Source organism: Cheilinus undulatus, linkage group 3 (genome assembly GCF_018320785.1).
Source record: "Cheilinus undulatus linkage group 3, ASM1832078v1, whole genome shotgun sequence".
Taxonomy (NCBI): Eukaryota; Metazoa; Chordata; class Actinopteri; order Labriformes; family Labridae; genus Cheilinus; species Cheilinus undulatus.
The window spans coordinates 35,248,033-35,265,453 of record NC_054867.1 but is presented as its reverse complement, the minus strand read 5'-3'; the positions used below and the strand labels follow the sequence as shown (position 1 = coordinate 35,265,453).

General features: G+C 40.2%; 1 protein-coding gene across 2 annotated transcripts in view; it reads left to right on the top strand.

Moving 5' to 3' along the window:
- Positions 1–12,015, top strand: part of trim62.1 (tripartite motif containing 62, tandem duplicate 1) — a 57,784-nt gene extending 45,769 nt beyond the window's left edge. For both annotated transcript variants that reach the window (XM_041783752.1, XM_041783751.1), the window contains exons 5-6: positions 571–686; positions 9,784–12,015. In XM_041783752.1, the coding sequence (XP_041639686.1) occupies positions 571–686; positions 9,784–10,334 (667 nt within the window). In that variant the 3' untranslated portion in view covers positions 10,335–12,015. The remainder of the gene's footprint in view (positions 1–570; positions 687–9,783) is intronic.
- Positions 12,016–17,421: the final 5,406 nt, after the last annotated feature.

Below are 17,421 nucleotides of genomic sequence, written 5' to 3'. Positions count from 1 at the left end.
CAGGGACCAGGAGATGTGGCTGTCTCTCCTCTGCTCTCTGTCTGTCTGCAGCACACTGTTATTGATGTTAACATGTGTATTTTAATGAGGTTGTAAAAGGACTGAAAATCGCATTTTTTACCACTAAATAAAAAAGTGAGCTGAGCCACTCCTCAGACAATACACTCTGAATAACCTGAAATTTCTGCTCAAATAAAAAGGTTCATTTGTCAACATGCTGGTATTTCAAATATTAAATTTGATAAGTAACCCACACAGTTTCTTTCCTGACCTGTTGACCACATGTAGGAGTGCTCTGAGTGATTCATGCGGAGGTTCATATTGAATCATAATGTAATGGCATTACAGCCAAACCCTCCTCCGTCTCACTGATACATTCATCTCTGCTGCTGGAGATCCATGAAGCAGTTTGTCAGCTGTTATATATCAATAAAGGCCCATTTCAGAGACACAAACAAGAATAATTACTTTAAGAATCAACGCTGTGGCTTGAATAAGCTACTTTATTATTTGGAAAAAGAAGCAAATTAGATTTATACTGTTATTGATCTATTTTTTTTTCTGTGCCAGGATTAAAGGGAAGATACATGAGACCAATCTGACGTATGAGGACTTCCCGACATCCAAGTATATGGGGCCCTTACAGTACACGATATGGAAGCTGCTTTTCCAGGACATCTCGCCAGGTATGTAAGATGAGATGGATGATGCTTGTTTTTAAATATACAGTGTTTATTCACTCAATAAATTATCAGCCAATATTTATTTTTGGTAAACATTATGTCAAGACTAAGAATATCAAAGAAACAGGATAATTTCAATCAATCACAGAAAAAAAGGTGTTAGTAAGAAAAAAGAATAATAGCATTCCTACATCAAACTTCACCTATACAAATGTACACAGAAACTGTTTAGAGATTTTCAATGTGTTATTTCTTAAAGGTGAATCTAAAGAAGAAACTGGAACACACAAGTCACTTTCTGCAGTTAAATAAAGTGCAAAGGATTAACGTTTCACTGCGCACTGCACTATCTTCATCTGGTTTGACTTTGATGAAGACGGTGTGCATCAAAACGTTTGTCTTTTGCACCTTATTAAATTGCAAAAATTTACTTGTGAGCTCCAGTTTCTTCCAAGGATTTGCCTGTGAAGGAAAGAAAGAATCCACTGAAAATCTTTAGAAGATTCTGATCCTTTCCTGAGAGAAAGATCTCTGAAAATCCCTAAATATGTCCCCTCCCTGCACATGATGTGAAAATCCCAAATGTATTAACCAAAAATGACAAATAAAGGTTTGCTCGGGTGCATCCTAACAAGAATAAATGCATCCATTAAGGGACAACCTTTCCTCATGTAAGTCTACACCTGTTACTGTTTCAAAGCCTGTCACAGGTTCTGGTGTTATTAAAAAAAAGGTCATATAAAACTTTATTGATCGTTATTGAACTTACAGCTGCTATGGGTAATCAGCACTAGTTTATTAGGCGGGGATAGATGCAGCATAACTAGAGAACTGAGCTTTACCCTAATGCACTGCCCTTCAGCTTTTAAAGCTAATAGCTATTACTATTCAGTTATCACATAATTGCAAATTTCCAGTGCCTGTCCCTGAAGTATCCTTGTATAAGATATATATAGAGTGTAATTGCATAAAATTAATCTATGTGTAATGTTCAGTTGTTATTTAGAGGTAGTTTGAAGACTTGCCATCATGCACATATTCAATAAAAACTCATACACTAAAGACTGTACCCAGACAGTTGTACAAGCACACATTCATACATCTGAACAGTATCTACAGTGGCTATAAAAAGTCTACAAACCCCTGTTAAAGTGCTGCATTTCTATAGTGTAAGAGAATAATGTAAAGATAAATCATTTTAGAACTTTTTCCACCCGTAATATAACTTTTAACAACTACAGTTCAACTAAATTTAGAATAACCAAAATCTTTCAGGAGAAATTCGTGAAAAATAAAGAGTAACAGAAAACACTTCTGTATAAATATGCATACTCCTAGACCAATACTTCTTTGAAGAACCGTTTGATTTTCTTACAGCAGTTGGTCATTTTTGGAAGGAGTCTATTAGCATAACCTATCCCTTCTATGAAAAATCTGTCAGATTATAAGATCATTTCCTGTGCACAGGTCACCCCACAGATTTTCTGCAGGATTCAGGTCTTGGCTCTTGCTGAATTGTCCCAGAACTTCTATTCTCTTCTGATGAAGCCTTTCTTTTGTAGATTTGGGTGTATACTTTAGGCCAGATGTTCCCAACTGGTTGAGTCACGGGACCCACCATCAACTTCTCAAGGAGAATTGTGAACCAAATTTTGGAGATTTTTTTGGTCAATCAGATGCATTTTATTAAAAAATACTAGAGCTTGGACCTAGGACTGTACAAAAGGTGCAACAAAACAATGAAATAGGACAAATCATGCATGTTTTATAGTCTCATAGACAATTTGGCGCAATTTTTTTCCCAGGCACACATCCGCGACCCACTGAAAAAAGCTTTGCAACCCACTTTTGGGTCCCGACCCACCAGTTGAGAACCACTGCTTCAGGTCACACTGGAAGGTGAAATTTGTCTTCTTTCAGCTTTCTAGCAGATAGCTGAAGGTTTTGTGCCAAAACTGACTGGTATTTTAAACAACTCTTAATTACCTCAACCTTAAGTAAAACCCAGGTTCCAGGTGAACAAAAGCAGCCTTAAAGCATGATGCTGCCACCATCATGCTGCAGATATGGTGTTGTTTTTGTGATGAGTAGCTTTGTTTTTGTTTTAGCCATACATAGGGCTTGTTAATTAATCAAGCTTTAATTTCATTCACTGTTTAGATTTGTTTAGAACCAGCTCAGCACACCTGCAAATATGTGTTATGATAAATATCAGTGAATGACACATTGACATAAAAGAAGCATTAAATGTACCAGAAATCTTCCAATTTGGGCCTTTAAAACAAAAGATATATTTTGCCCTGCACCATTTGACATGCTATGTATAATACATTAAATCAGAAAGTTTAGTCCCTTGTCTGGTGTACCAAGAAATCACATGTCCATTTACTGTGCAAAAAGTGGTCTAAATTTTTCTCAGTTCAGCTCTGAGAAGTCTTAAATTAAATTTGAACATGTGAAGGAATCCTTGTAATCATGTTTCATAATCATGATCTCAGTACCAATTAAAATAGTCATGATTATGATTTTTTCCATAATGGAACAGCCCTAGCCAGACGTGCATCTCCGGTAACACCACCCCTAACTGATTACATTATTTTAAACCACTTGACAGCACTGTTTGACACATCACATAAGAGCTGGTTTTGTACTATACTTTCTAATATACTATTTACAAAAACCTGACATGAGCCAGCACTTGGCACAGCTGAGCAAAATTACAGCAGCATGAAAAAATGCCTTTTAACAGGCAGAACCCTCAAGCAGAACCAGATTCAAATTAAACAGTGAGCTGCTGTGACTATGTTGGCCGTTTGTGGGTTAGGAAAGGAGAAGAGAGGGAGAGTGGATAGAAACAAACAGGGCAGCAGCAGTAACAAAGCAGATAATGGCTAAAATGTGGCCAATAATCCTTGTAAAGACTGATGTAATTATTATCAGGAACAGCAAAGTAATGACAACTACTGATCCTAATATTTACAGTAGTTAAGGTTAGCAGGTCTCAGATAAGCATGCAATTATAGTGATAATATTCAGGGCAGGACTGACAGTATTGTAGCTGTCAAAGTTGAGTAGCTGTAAGATTTAAATGAGCTTTATAACATTCATAATAAAAGTAAGACTTTTATTTGTAGTTTCAGTTGGGGTTTTCATCTTGTGTAGGGCTCTGCAAGTGTTAAACAAGTGGTTTACTTGTGTTTCTTTTTTCTAAGCATAAGATAAAAAGGAGAAATATGAGTCTTTGTTGTATAGCCGGTTAGCTGAGCTTAGCATGAATGCTGGAAAAGCTCACCTATTTCTGTCAGACACTAACAGAGTCCCCTTTATCTAAGCTTACTAATTAGGGAGTTATGTCAAATGCATCTGTTTTTTGTGTGTGCTTACACCAGGAGTAGTGCGTGACTGACCTGTTTACTTTTTTGTATAGGCTTTAAATGTGAGATGTAATGTGTTAATAAGCAAGTGATAAAAGGGCTGTCAAGGACAGTCTGTGACCTTTGGATAACATGCAGGCACTTGTTTCTCTAAGCTAAGCCATGCTAGCATTGTCTGTGGGCAGGGATAAGTCATCTTTTCAAACATGTAACAGAATGAATGGTGTATTTTTTTGTTTGGTAGCTGAGTGTTTGACTCAGAAACATGAAAAGTGAAACTAGTCCTTCCTTTCATAAGGATTTCTCAGATGCTTTGAGCCTTTTTTTCCTCCTCAGATGAGAAATGGTGGTCGGGCCTGCAGGGCAGCAATGCCCTTCTGTTTGACAGTGCTGAGAGAAGCTCCACTCCCTCTGCCCTACAGCCATCACTCACACACTGGAGATTATTTAAAATAATGTGCTGAGGAATTTCTTCCTCCCTCAATCAATTCTCTCATTTCAGCCTGCTGCAGGGAGGCCAGGCAGTTTTCTGGCCTCCCTTGACTGGCTGCCAAATGGAACAATTGGTTACGATCCATCACCAGCAGTTGCCAGAGACAAAATAAAGACATTCCTCCCATCATCCCTTATCCCTCATCCCATACTGCCACTGATTGGTTAGCGGGACTAACTACCAGACGCCATGCTGTTCTCTCCCCCTCTCATACTCGGCAGGAAAAATAGTTCCTTGGCTGATGTGTGGATGATTGCAGCTTTCTATCTGTGATACAAAGAGGCACTAAGGTTATGAAATTTTAATGACTTGATTGTAACAAACACTGACGATGTCATTGACTAGAGGATGCAGTGTCCCGGCCACTGGCTAGACGCCAGATATTTCACCTCCATTTATCCCAGCTGATATAACACAGAGGAGCTGGAAAGCTGCCTTTCCCACTGTTTCCTGAGTCTGCTTTTTGTGACAGAGAGCCAAGAGAACAATCTGTTATTCTTCAGCCTGATATGGTTCCCTAATAAGCAGACATGTTTGCAGATTCACCCGCCCCAAAACCACATAACTGTACAGCGAAAACAGCCTCCTACAGACATGGAGCATGTGGAGAGAGCTGGAGCAGCTCCACCATCGCCACGACTGCCTCACTGTATTGTTTGCACTTCCAGCACAGTATGATGTTGCTCAAATTGAGCTACCCAAACAGACTCTGTCTGGAGATTCAAAGACTATAGTTTATGCATGAAGGTAAAAACACATTTTAAAATATTTATGGTGGTGTACACAGTTACACTGGTTGCACAACTCAATGTTGCATCTTCCTGAAGCAGAGAGTGGAGCAGCAGTGAGGTTCATGGTGAAATAACAAGCCATCAGTCATCTTTAACCTCAGGGCATCGCTCTGATCATCTCCTCAGACTCTGGCAGGATGATCTACAATATAAACTGTCATGTCTTCACCAAGGTGTTAGTCTTTTGGGGTCAATTTTTCCCATTTTACTGAGACACACTTACCTCTGGTATGAAATAGTTTGGTTTAATTTATTCAGCTTTGGAGACATCTGACTTTCATCCTCTAGACTTAATGCTCCACACTAAGAGAGGGAAAACAGATTGTTATCCTGTTGAATACAACTTCATTTCCCTTCATAAGCAATATTCCCCTTGGAACAAGGCTCATCATGAGTGCTTCTTAAAAGATACTAATAGGCTTTGCAGCCTGTGGTCTACCGGTGTAAGGCGCACTTAATCAAACCATTTCAACCCTAATACAAATCTTGCAAAAGACCGTTTCTGAGTGACCCTCCTCAATTTCTCCACCTCTTTTCCACACTATTCCTGTATCTGTGTCTTTTATGGAAAATAACCCAAAAAAGAAGACTGATGGAATTAAAAGGGCCTCTTTTTAACTCATGTGAAGAGCTTTTTTACACATAATCAGGGTTTTCCATTAGCAGCAGCTGTCAGCCAAAGAGCCAACTACTCACTTCATGACATACAAATTAAATTACAATAGATTAAGTTGTTTTTCTGTACATTTTTTATTCATTACAACAGTGTATCAACTTAAAATAATTGAAGACCTCTAGGTGTGCTTTCGCACCTACATTGTTTAAAGGGCGTGACATTAACACCCGCCAACTAGCCAAATGCGGGTGGATTTCGGCCATGGCGGGTAGCAGCATGACTCTAACCGCCACGATGGCGAGTTGAATTTATCAGTGTCTCAACTAATGCTTCACTCTGACCATGCTTGTCTGTTAGCCATTGTGATTTAGGTTTGTTACAGAGGCCGTTCGGCACATAAAGGCTCAAATTTCCCTCCAGAATACCTGGAAAGTGGCTGGTCTCTTCATCCATTCGTGCGTTTTTTCCCAGCGACAAGGGCTTTGATGCTGTATGACACACACAAATGCAACACTCACAGATTTACTGACACACACGCACACGCTAATGTGCTGGTAATGTAGACTGAAGGTTTCTATCTGTTTAGGGAAAATGTTTCAGAATGTTGAGGATAAACTCAGACCTGAACTTTCTCCTTCTGCTCTAAAGTGCCTGTCTGTCCATGGAGGATCAGCGCGTCCATGCCATTTGTGTGTGTGCTCCTGCTGTGTGTCTCTGTCGCTTGTGCGAGCCAGGGCAGGCAGTGTGTCTGAATATTGTTCGATTAATACTCCATTTATATTCTTTCTTTGTTGAGGGTGATCTAAATGATAAAACCTCCGCAAATGTGCGCATAATCGAAACCTTATTAAAACCTTAGATACCTTAGTATTATGATTTGCTATATATCGATAATTAACAGATATAAAAGACGAGAGAAACTCTGAAACTTTGAATCAGTTCACTGAGGCAGTGAGAAACAGAGACAAAAGGATAAAAGTCTGTAACTGATCACTTAGGAGTCAAAGAGAATTCAACTAAACAGTGATTTTTTTGCTTCTAATATTAGACATCAGACATTACAGTTGTCTAAATGTGAGCTTCATGCACGAAATATAAGTCATCTATTATTTAAACAGATATTTTGATTAATTTTAGACACATATGAAGACATTTCCAACATACAGTTTAAAGGAGAATAGCGCAGAGGACAGAAGTTTGACACTCAACATTCTCTGGTGGAGATTTGGAGAGTAAAAATGACAGATGTTCTTGAAATCTGCTGTAGTTTTTCCTACTAAACAGCCAGTTACCAGTATTATATTAATAGTATAAACTTAATATCCATTGAAGAAAATAAAAGTTCTCAGAGTTCTCAATTTTTCAACCAGTCTTTTCAGTTTGAGCCAAATCTCCATGACAGGTTTGAACCTCCCTGCCCCAAACAGCCAGACCTTAGTCCAACCAAAAGTGTCAGTCTCAGTCCAAACAAAACTGAACCACAGTCTGGATAAATTCCCAATGTGAAAGCTTTATTTTGAAAGGTTCCGATCTCTGTATTAATGTCTAAGTGTTGTACAATGTTATTAGAAGCCAAATGGGAAAAACATAAAATTACAGAAACTTTCCTACTGTTTTCTGAGAGAATGAAAAAGAAGGTAGGAGAGGACAGGAGAACAGTGCCACCTGGAGATGAAGAAACTGTGGCAGCAGTTCATAAAGGTACACAATACTCTGTGAAAAGGTGATGCTTCCAAGAAATCACTTCCAAGTAAGCATTGCCATGGCTCACAGGATTGCATATGGTCTTCTCTCCTCTCCATGATGATAAAGTTATCGTCTAATGAGGAAGCTCGTAATTGGCTGGCCTTATGTACTGCTCTTCGAGCTTGCGCTGTTGGTAGTAGTAAAATCAACAATAATATGAAGGTAGAAAGGATTATTTTATTCTTTTTTTTTCCCACATAAAAGCTACTCACATTATTCAACATGCTGATGTCAGACGCCTCCTGGAAATTTAACCAACCCAATGTAAGCTATAGAGACACACAGCCAAAGTAGTTGACGACTGACAGATTAAGTCTGTTAGTTCTTTTGCAGTGATTACAGAGTGAAACCAAAACCAGTCAAACCAAATATATACAATGTAACAAAAACACACACCTTGGTCTGAAACTTAGTCTGGACTTTCAGGTGTATAAACACCCTGAAAGTCTGTGGAAAGCCCTGGGTTATGAAAGGGAGTGATATCATGCCTGATGCCTCTTTATGAGCTACTTTATTGACAATAAAACTAATAAAAACAGTATGTCTTTGAATGCACAGATTGAGCCTGCATGAAATAATGAATTTATATGATGTATGATTACTGTAGTCAATATTTGTATGACAAAATGAAGTGCAATAAATAAATATTGAAAGAACATATTATCTATGACTCAGTTCTTGTCTAGCTACTATTCTTCATGTCCCTCCTAAAGTCAACATATTGTTTTAATAATAAGTAATTTGCTCTCATTAACTTAAAGGTAGCTGATACTTAGCCGGAGCTTTATTTGACTGCTTTAACAGGATAAATGTTGTTGCTTGATACCAAAGTTATTAGAAACTTAGGTTATGTGCTGAGAAAACGAACTAAAATTAAATTAAATTAAAGACAAAGTCTGTTTAGTTTTAGTCTTTGACAGCAGCGGACTGACTGACATGGACACCCAAGGCTGGACTGTTGAATCATCTGATTTTGATTGGAAATACTTTATACAGTGGTAATTTTTGGTCTTGAGTTGTATACAAACATTAAAGTTTAATAAATAAAGAGAAAAGTGAAGAGCCCTTTTGGGTCTCTAACTAATAAAAACTATAATAAAACGAAGCATTTTTGTAGAATAAAAACTAGACTAAATGAACAAATCAGAAGAAAAACCAAATAAAAACTAAACTGAAATTTAGAACGAAAAAATAAAATGAAAATAAAAACTAATAACAAATCTAAATTTATTTTAACCTTGCTTTAATCACAGAACAGTAAAATAAAATGCATATTCAGAATATCAGCCCCAGTATTCCACCAAGATGATCAGTTGACTCATGGTTTTTGGTATTCCTTGTACACATTTGACTGGAACGCTGATGCTTTATCTGAGCACTACAGCTCCTGCAGTCCTGGACAGGACAGCTAACTGACAGCAGAATTTAGTGGACAAAAATAGTTCCCAGGTAGACTCTACAAGGAGTAGACAGGAAGAAAGCAGCATCATTATTCTTTCATTTATTTCCCAGGAAGCCAGTATCAACGCCCTCGGTAAGAAAGAACTGCATCTGTTCCATGAGTCACAAGTGATGGACGTCAAAAACACTTTTGAGTGGGTTTCCCTATTTACAGTGAAGGCAGGAAACTTCAGTTATCACTGTGAAATCCTAAGGGGGGAAACAAACCATTTACAGTAACCTCTTGGTCAAAACAAAATGTTTTTGTTTTGTTTTTAATCCACTGCCTGTGGTGAGTCTCTCCTCTGAGACCGTTTAGAGAAAAAAATAGTTCAAAACCTTGACCTCACCTCTCCTGTAAGAGGCCGAGCTGCTTGGATGTATTTACTCTGTTTTAGCTTCACACAGTGTCTGTATGATAAAGAAAAACAAGGCTCTGAGAGTGACACTGCAGCTCTCTACTGTTTGGCCAAGCTGAGTCATAACATACTCATGTGTTTGCCTGTTTGTTTTTTGTGTTTTTCTTTTCTTGCTCATATCCATGACTGCCCTGATTCAGGCAGTTTTTTTCTGTTTTCTCTCCACAGTGGTAAATCTCTTTGAAATAAATGCTGACTTGTCTCTCTTCTCTTCCCCCCAGTCCCAGCAGCATTGACCCTTGACCCCATCACAGCCCACCAAAGACTGATCCTCTCGGACGACTGTACCATAGTGGCCTATGGGAATCTCCATCCGCAGCCGCTGCAGGACTCCCCGCGCCGCTTTGACGTTGAGGTTTCTGTCCTAGGTGCAGAGGGCTTTGTGTCGGGCGTGCACTACTGGGAGGTGATGGTGTCTGAGAAGACCCAGTGGATGATTGGGGTAGCTAATGAGACTGTCAACCGCAAGGGCAGCATCCAGATCCAGCCCAGCCGTGGCTTCTACTGCATCGTCATGCATGACGGAAACCAGTACAGCGCCTGCACCGAGCCCTGGACCCGCCTGAACGTTAAGAGCAAGCTGGAGAAGGTGGGGGTCTACCTAGACTACCCCAGAGGTCTGCTCATCTTCTACAATGCAGACGACATGTCCTGGCTCTACACCTACAGGGAGAAATTCCCTGCCAAGCTCTTCCCCTACTTCAGCCCAGGTCAGAGCCACGCCAACGGCAAGAACGTGCAGCCTCTGAGGATCAATACTGTACGCCTTTAAGAGCTACGTACATCTGTGGTCGTGGATGCCCTGACAGATGATATGATGGCGAATTCAGATGACTCATTAAGATGTTCAACAAATTAATTTAAAAAATGCTTAAAGAGATAGCTTTGATTTTGTTGTTGGGATGTATGAGGTATTTATAATTAGACAGTGTAATATCTGCACTGGATGATGGTCAGCATGCTTTACTTCTCTCTGGACATGGCTGTAGAAAAACACTATCAACGGCACTCTAACAACAGCTCAGTTTGTCCCTGCTGTGCTTAGGCGTGATTGTCTCCCCTCCCCAGTACCCTGCTACAGACAAAATGATGGTAATTTTACTCTTTATTTTACTTTTTTGAACATTTTGGCCAGATATGGCCTTCTAATAGTCTGTCATTACTAGGGCAGATGGCCTAGCATATAGGTTGCGCCCCATTTACTGGGGTGACCCGGGTTCAAGTTAAGCCTGTGGCTCTTTTACCACATCTCACTCAGACTCTATCCACTTGCCTCCTCTCTATAAAAGGCATAAAAAAATCCAAAACATATCTAGTACCATGTCCTTATATGAAATCATTGTCTAGTGGAGCAGTCACATCAATTTGACCTCATGTTCACTTTGTGCATCCGTCCCAGGGAAGTGAACCGTTCTTGAACACTGTACAGAGTAGGGATGCTTGAAAATTAGCCAGTGAAATGATTGAATTTGGATTCCTTTGTAGTTGACTCCTTAATAATGAGTTGGATAAACTAGCTTTTTTATCAGTTCAGACCCGTAATCCTGGTCAAATGTTCAATCTGAACCGTAGTGCTGGGGCACAGATGTCCTGGTGGTTACATTCTGCCTCATGTACTCAGGCGGCCTGGGTTCCCATCCGGTCTGTGGCTCTTTTACCACCACTCTCGTCCCTGTTTCTGGTTGTAATCACTGTCCAATCTCTCAAATAAAGACAAAAATGCCCAAAAAATAAATTAACTGTAATGCAGCTGCCCGTCACTAGTAGCCACTGTAGTTGTTCCTAATGATTTCTGCCTTGCTGCCACAAATCTCTGCAATCTGCTAACCGACAGCACCAATAGTACATCATAGGACGGCACGGTTTAGCTCTATTATGATTTAGAAAAAGAGAATAAAGTTGTTTAGAGGCTGTGTCAGGTTATACTCACAACTGAAGCATCGAGTGATGACATTCAGCTCAGGAATGTGGACATTAACCTGCAAAGACGACTGAAGGCGGGCAGCGCTAGCACTGCTATGATTAACCATATCCTGTAAACCAACTACCATTGTTACAGCGTGAAGTTTAACAAAATGTATTTAGTTGACTTTTGACTAGACAGCTAGATGACACAGTCATGATTTGCATTTAATTGTATGGGAACTGAAATTTGGGGATCAAACAAGCACGCGATGACTGTTTCCATCACTGTTTTTTTCCATTTTTCGTTGTTTTCTATAAATGCCAACCCCAGCAGCTGTTTAATTTCCATGCACTGCATTAGTAGAAAAAAAGTGCTGCTGTATGAGAAAACATAGTGCCAAAAGACATGATTGTCCTAGATCAATTGCAAAGGGCAAAAATAAACTTAAAACAAAAGGTAAGGCAATTTGTGTTTGGTACAGTATGTCTTTGTTGTAACAGCGCTTCTTTGTAATATATTTTATACCATTGGAAAGCCTGTTTATTACCCTTTTAAATGATGCCACATTTGTACGGGTCATGCATTTGTGGGATGAGCAGCAGAGCTGAGTATATGGGTTGCGCCCATGAGAAATGTGTCAGATCTTCTCTGCCACTGCCAAAAAGCTTATTTTGCTCTTGCTATTGACTCGTGTTTGGTGGGTTGGATCATTGAAGTTTGAAGAAACAAGACATATTGACAATTTAACAATTTATTCATTTAACAAACTGAAGCCTCAGTAGTGTGTGGAAGAACCATACACAGCCACAACAGCCTGGCACCTCCTCCTCATGCTGGTCACCAGCCTGGTCACACACTGCTGTGAGATGGCATGCCATTCTTCAACCAGCATTTGTCGCAAGTCAGCCAACGTGGTTGTGTTGGTCACTCTGGCACAAACAGCATGCCTAAGCTGATCCCACAAGTGTTCAATGGGGTTAAGGTCAGGACTGCTGGCAGGCCATTCCATCCTCTCCACTCCCAAATTCTGGAGGTAGTCTCTGATGAACCCTGCTCTGTGGGGGGTGAGCATTGTCATCTTGGAGGATAGAGTTCTGCTTGCTGACAGGGTGAGAAAACAGTATTATTGGGGTGTTCTTTTCTTGGGACGCCCACTTCGCAGCCTGTCTTTGACATTCCCCGTTTTTTGGAACTTGGCGTACAGTTTGGAGATGGTACAAGGGTTCACTTCAATGTTGCAACTTGGTTTTGCGGAACACCAGCTTGCAGTTGCCCAACTGACGGGCCCTTTCCAGATCAGTCAAATGTGGCATGCCGATTCTTGAAGCAGACATCTACTGACCACTGTAGCAGGGCCCATGCTTTCAGGTGCAGCCAATCAGGCACCTGATTGGCAGCACCTGGGGGTACCAGAAGCTCAAAACAATAGTCAGTAGCAACAGCAAAATAAGCTTTTTGGCATTGGCAGAGAAGATCTGGCACATTTTTCATGGGCGCAACCCACATACTCAGCTCTGCTGCCCATCCCACAAATGCATGATCCTTACAAATGTGGCATCATTTAAAAGGGTAATAAACAGGCTTTCCAATGGTATAAGATTTGTTACAACATTGTTACAACAAAGAAATAATGTACCAAAGACAAATTGCCTAACTTCTTGCTTTAAGTTTATATCTTACGCTTAACATAATACCATTTTCATGTAGAGCTTAGTGTTTTTTTTGAGTGTGTAAGAATGCTTTGCTACAGCCCTGAGTACAGCAGTGCAAAGCTTCTGTGTCTGCACTACAGACGACCTCCAGGAGGAGGTGCAGTGCTGGTCACCATCTACTCTGCTTTACTCTGGCTGGTTATTGTTACCTCATACACCAACAATCTCACTTTAAAAATTCCAAATGAACCTTTCACCAGGATGTTTGAAATGTTGATTTATTTCATATCAGTTCTGAGTCTTGCTTGATGTTGCTCTTCAAATGTGCTGTTTATGTGACTTGAAATGACAGTACAATAATGGCCTGCACTTGAGCCTCGTCCTGCATCTTAAACTGAAAAGATGACACTAAACGGAGACAGAGGGACCCCTGGGCTCCTCTGGGGTCTGTGGCAGTGATGTAAAATAATGTTATCTCCCCTGTTTAAGTGACTGTCCCAGGCCCACCTTGCACACTCCCAGGGGGCACTGCTCTCCTCGTCAAGCTCCAGGCCTGTCAGAGTGGACGTTCTCTCTCTCTCTCTTTGTCTCTCAGTGAACGCTGCAGACTGGTCACTTGTCTCCTCTGTGCTGTACAGCTGGCTTTGCTTCGTGTGTGGAATGTGACTGACGGCACTCGGCTCCCTTTTTCTGCTTGTGTTTAGCCACCCTGAACTTGTCAAGTCCGTTTTACTTCTGTGTTTGATTGCTATTTTGGTTCCTTCTGCAGGTCTCATCCACATGTGTGAGTTCAGTCTTCACCTTTGTGAGAAAAGCTGTTGTTTGTGCACCAGCGATTATCTATGACACAGAAAACACTAGATCATAGGATGCCAATCCTGTCCACTTCCAGGTCCTGCACATGTGCTAGGAAGTCTGTTTTGAGTCAGATTGCATGGAAATATGCTGCTACCGAGGGATAAGAACCTGGATGTGTTTATTTATAGAATCAAGGGTTAAAGAGAAAGTCTCATTCAGTTATTAAGTATGCTGGCCTTTTGGGGCTCTTTTAAGTACAACTAAGGATATTTCTGCTTCCGGTCATGTTGTTTGATCATTTTGTCTTATAATAAAAAGATCATTGAATATTTTTGTCAAAGTTGATCACATCCTGAGGCTTAGACCTCACAGTGTTAATATTTAACTTATCATATTTAAAATCTAAAGATGTAAGAGGTGTCACAAAAACCACCTTTTTTCTTTTTCTTTAAATCACATCGTACATGTACGTTAAGTCAAGCTTTGCATCTCGGTAAATGGCAATTATAATATGAATCCTGATGAAAACATGGACTGATTAGCACTTATGTGCTATCCCTGTGGGACAGTGGGACTCCCGAGGCTGTTGCTGTGTTATGTAATAACAAAATCACAGATAATTCCCCTGAGGCTGCTCCCATGTGTATCTTCACCCACACGTGCCTCAAGTGCTCTTGTTTATCAGCAGTTGTACACAAGTCCTGGAGAATCGGCTCCTGTCGCTCAGCCAAGTCCAGCATACTAAGATACAGTGTGTGTGTGTCTGCGTGGGTGGGCGGGTGTGTTTGTGCAGCTATAATTTTAAATCCAGCTTTAGTGCTGCTCAATAAAGTCCATCTGGCCATCCAGGCACACCCAAGCAGCAGCCAAAAGTGTTTATTACAAAATACTTTGGGTTTAACTTGACAGGGATTTCTTTGGGTTAGTCTTCAACCACAAAACAAAACAAAAACAGTCACCACACCCTTCATTTGCCACTGTACTTCTTTGCATTTGTATGAGTGTTGTCTGTGTCGATTTAAAAGAAAATCGGGGCAGTGCCCTTGTTTTTGTAGGATATAATTCCGGTATTTGCAGTATGATGCAAACTGGGGTCAAATTGTGACACCTGTGAGTTATTCATGAGCTTTGTTTAAACCAGAATAGACCTACGTGGGGCAGAAGTTTGCTAAATGATGCAGGATAAGTCCTGGAACTTTCTTAAAAACTATCCTTGTGAAATGAGTTTTTTACAGTTGTACTGAAATATAATAATGTCTAAGGTTTAGACAATCACAACTGTGTTTTATTTACCCTTTATCTAAAGTTTCCCTGAGGAAAAAAATCTCCCTGAGCAGGTGCTTCATGCAGGTTAAACATCTCTACATTTGACCCCAGTTTGCTTTGTTGCAGACTTCAGTGGAGTCTGTGCCTGTTTGAATCTTAAGGAGATTATTGTGATGTGGTGTTGGGTTCCTGATGGTGGTGGTAATGATGCTAATGGTTTAAATGAATATAACGATGATAACTACGACACTTTTAATGGTTATAATGATGATTGTGTCCTTTGGTGATAGCAGCTGTGCACCCATCATTGTGTGAACACACTTCCTGTGTGCTTTTGCTGCTGGAGGTTTGTGAAAAATGTTTTAATGTACAATAAAACACTGCAAAAATCAGCTGCTCTCTTTTACTCTGTGCCACATGCCAATATCAAACCCAGATTCAGACTTACTAATTACTGCACTGTTTCTTCAAATTGAAACTGTACATCACTCTGTGTGTAGATGACTGGAACCATTTTATGTTAATAACGTGGGCTAGAAATTTAGGGGAAGGGTTGCTTATCCTTCAATCACAAGGTCAGGGGTTGATGCCACCTGTGGAAGGGCTCTTGGGCAAGATTTCTCACCCTAAATTGCTCCCGATGCTTTAAGCTAACTGTGCAAATGAGAATGAATTGGATTAGTTACTGATAGACACTTCAGATAGCAGCCATCTGTCTGTGAATGAGTTTTACACCTGCAGTGTAAAAGAGCAAAGTTGGGAAATTTTTGTTTTGGTCAAAAACTTCTTTGTTGTAACAATGCTCCTTGGAAATAAATCTTATACCAGGGAAAAGCCTGTCTCTTTCCCTTTTAAATGGTGCCACATTTGTAAAGAATATGCAATTGTGGGATGAGCAGCAGAGCTGAGTATGTGATTTGCACCCATGAAAAATTTGTCAAATCTTCCATGCCAATGCCAAACAGCTTATTCTGACATTGACTTCACCGATGAAAGGCAGTCATGGCGACCTCCTGCAAAATTGTAGAAGACAGCCTACGGTTCCTAACTGCTGACAGGGTGAAGAAATGGTCCTCTTGGGGTGTTGTCTTCCTGGAAGGCCTGCTTTGTGGCAAGATATTGGGGCTTACTCCAAATATTGCTGCAGCTTGGTTTTGTGGAACACCAGCTTGAAGTTGCCCTATCGCACAGGCCCTATGCAGATCAGCTTAGCTCTGCTGCTCATCCCACAAATGCATGTTCCTTACAAATGTGGCGCCATTTAAAAAGGGAAATAAACAGGCTTTCCTATGGTATATTGTTACAACAAAGAAATAATCTACCAAACACAAATTTCCTTTCTTTTTGTGCAAAGTTGATAGAAATGAAATTATCTTATAGTATAGTATTTAAAGTAGATGGGGTGATGTCATGGCCACCATTTCAATAAGACCTGGGATGGTGCTCGATACTGATAAGCTTAGATTGTTGCATCCATGGTTTCAAACCTGGATGTCTGTGTATTTAAAGGGGTGGAACTAGTTTGAAAATACTTCATGATAGTCATCACCAGTAAGCCAATACTTCTTACCAATACTCACTGTAACACTCTTCTCTGCTGTCCCTCACAGGCTCCTCCATGAGTTTCAGCTGCAGGCTCATAACCATCACTCTTCCATTAAACACATCACCCTTGTCCTCCAACAGCTTCACTGTCAAATAGTGCACTGACTGTAACAGGCAAAGTGTGGGCTGCAGCATCCAGGTGGGCCACAAGAGGTCATCTACAGAAAATAAAACCCATAAATTGTAGTTAATACATGTTCATATGTACAGTTCTTCAATTAAAGTCTCAGAACAAACAAAACACAGCCAGAACATTTAACTTAAATATCCCTTTTCAATCATATCTGTTTTAGAGAACCAGTGTCATAGTTTAATTGGTGTTAAATTAACTAATGAAACATTAATTACATTGCTTCTTTCCTCTGATACACTGTCAACAGGAAAGAGTCACAAAGTACATTTAAAGTACATGATTATTAGAGAAGCATGTACAGTATAGGTGGCTCTGTAGATGCCTGATCCAAACAAAATAATCCACGGTGGCTCGTCTTTGCAAACACTTAACTTGTAATGTTAAGCATTCGCAGTGAAATTCTTAGTTTATGAAATAAGAATGCTTTAGGTGACATCTTAAGGTGGGATGAAGGTTTTGGTGGGCCCCAGAAGATTTTCAGGTTTCGAACTGGGCCAGG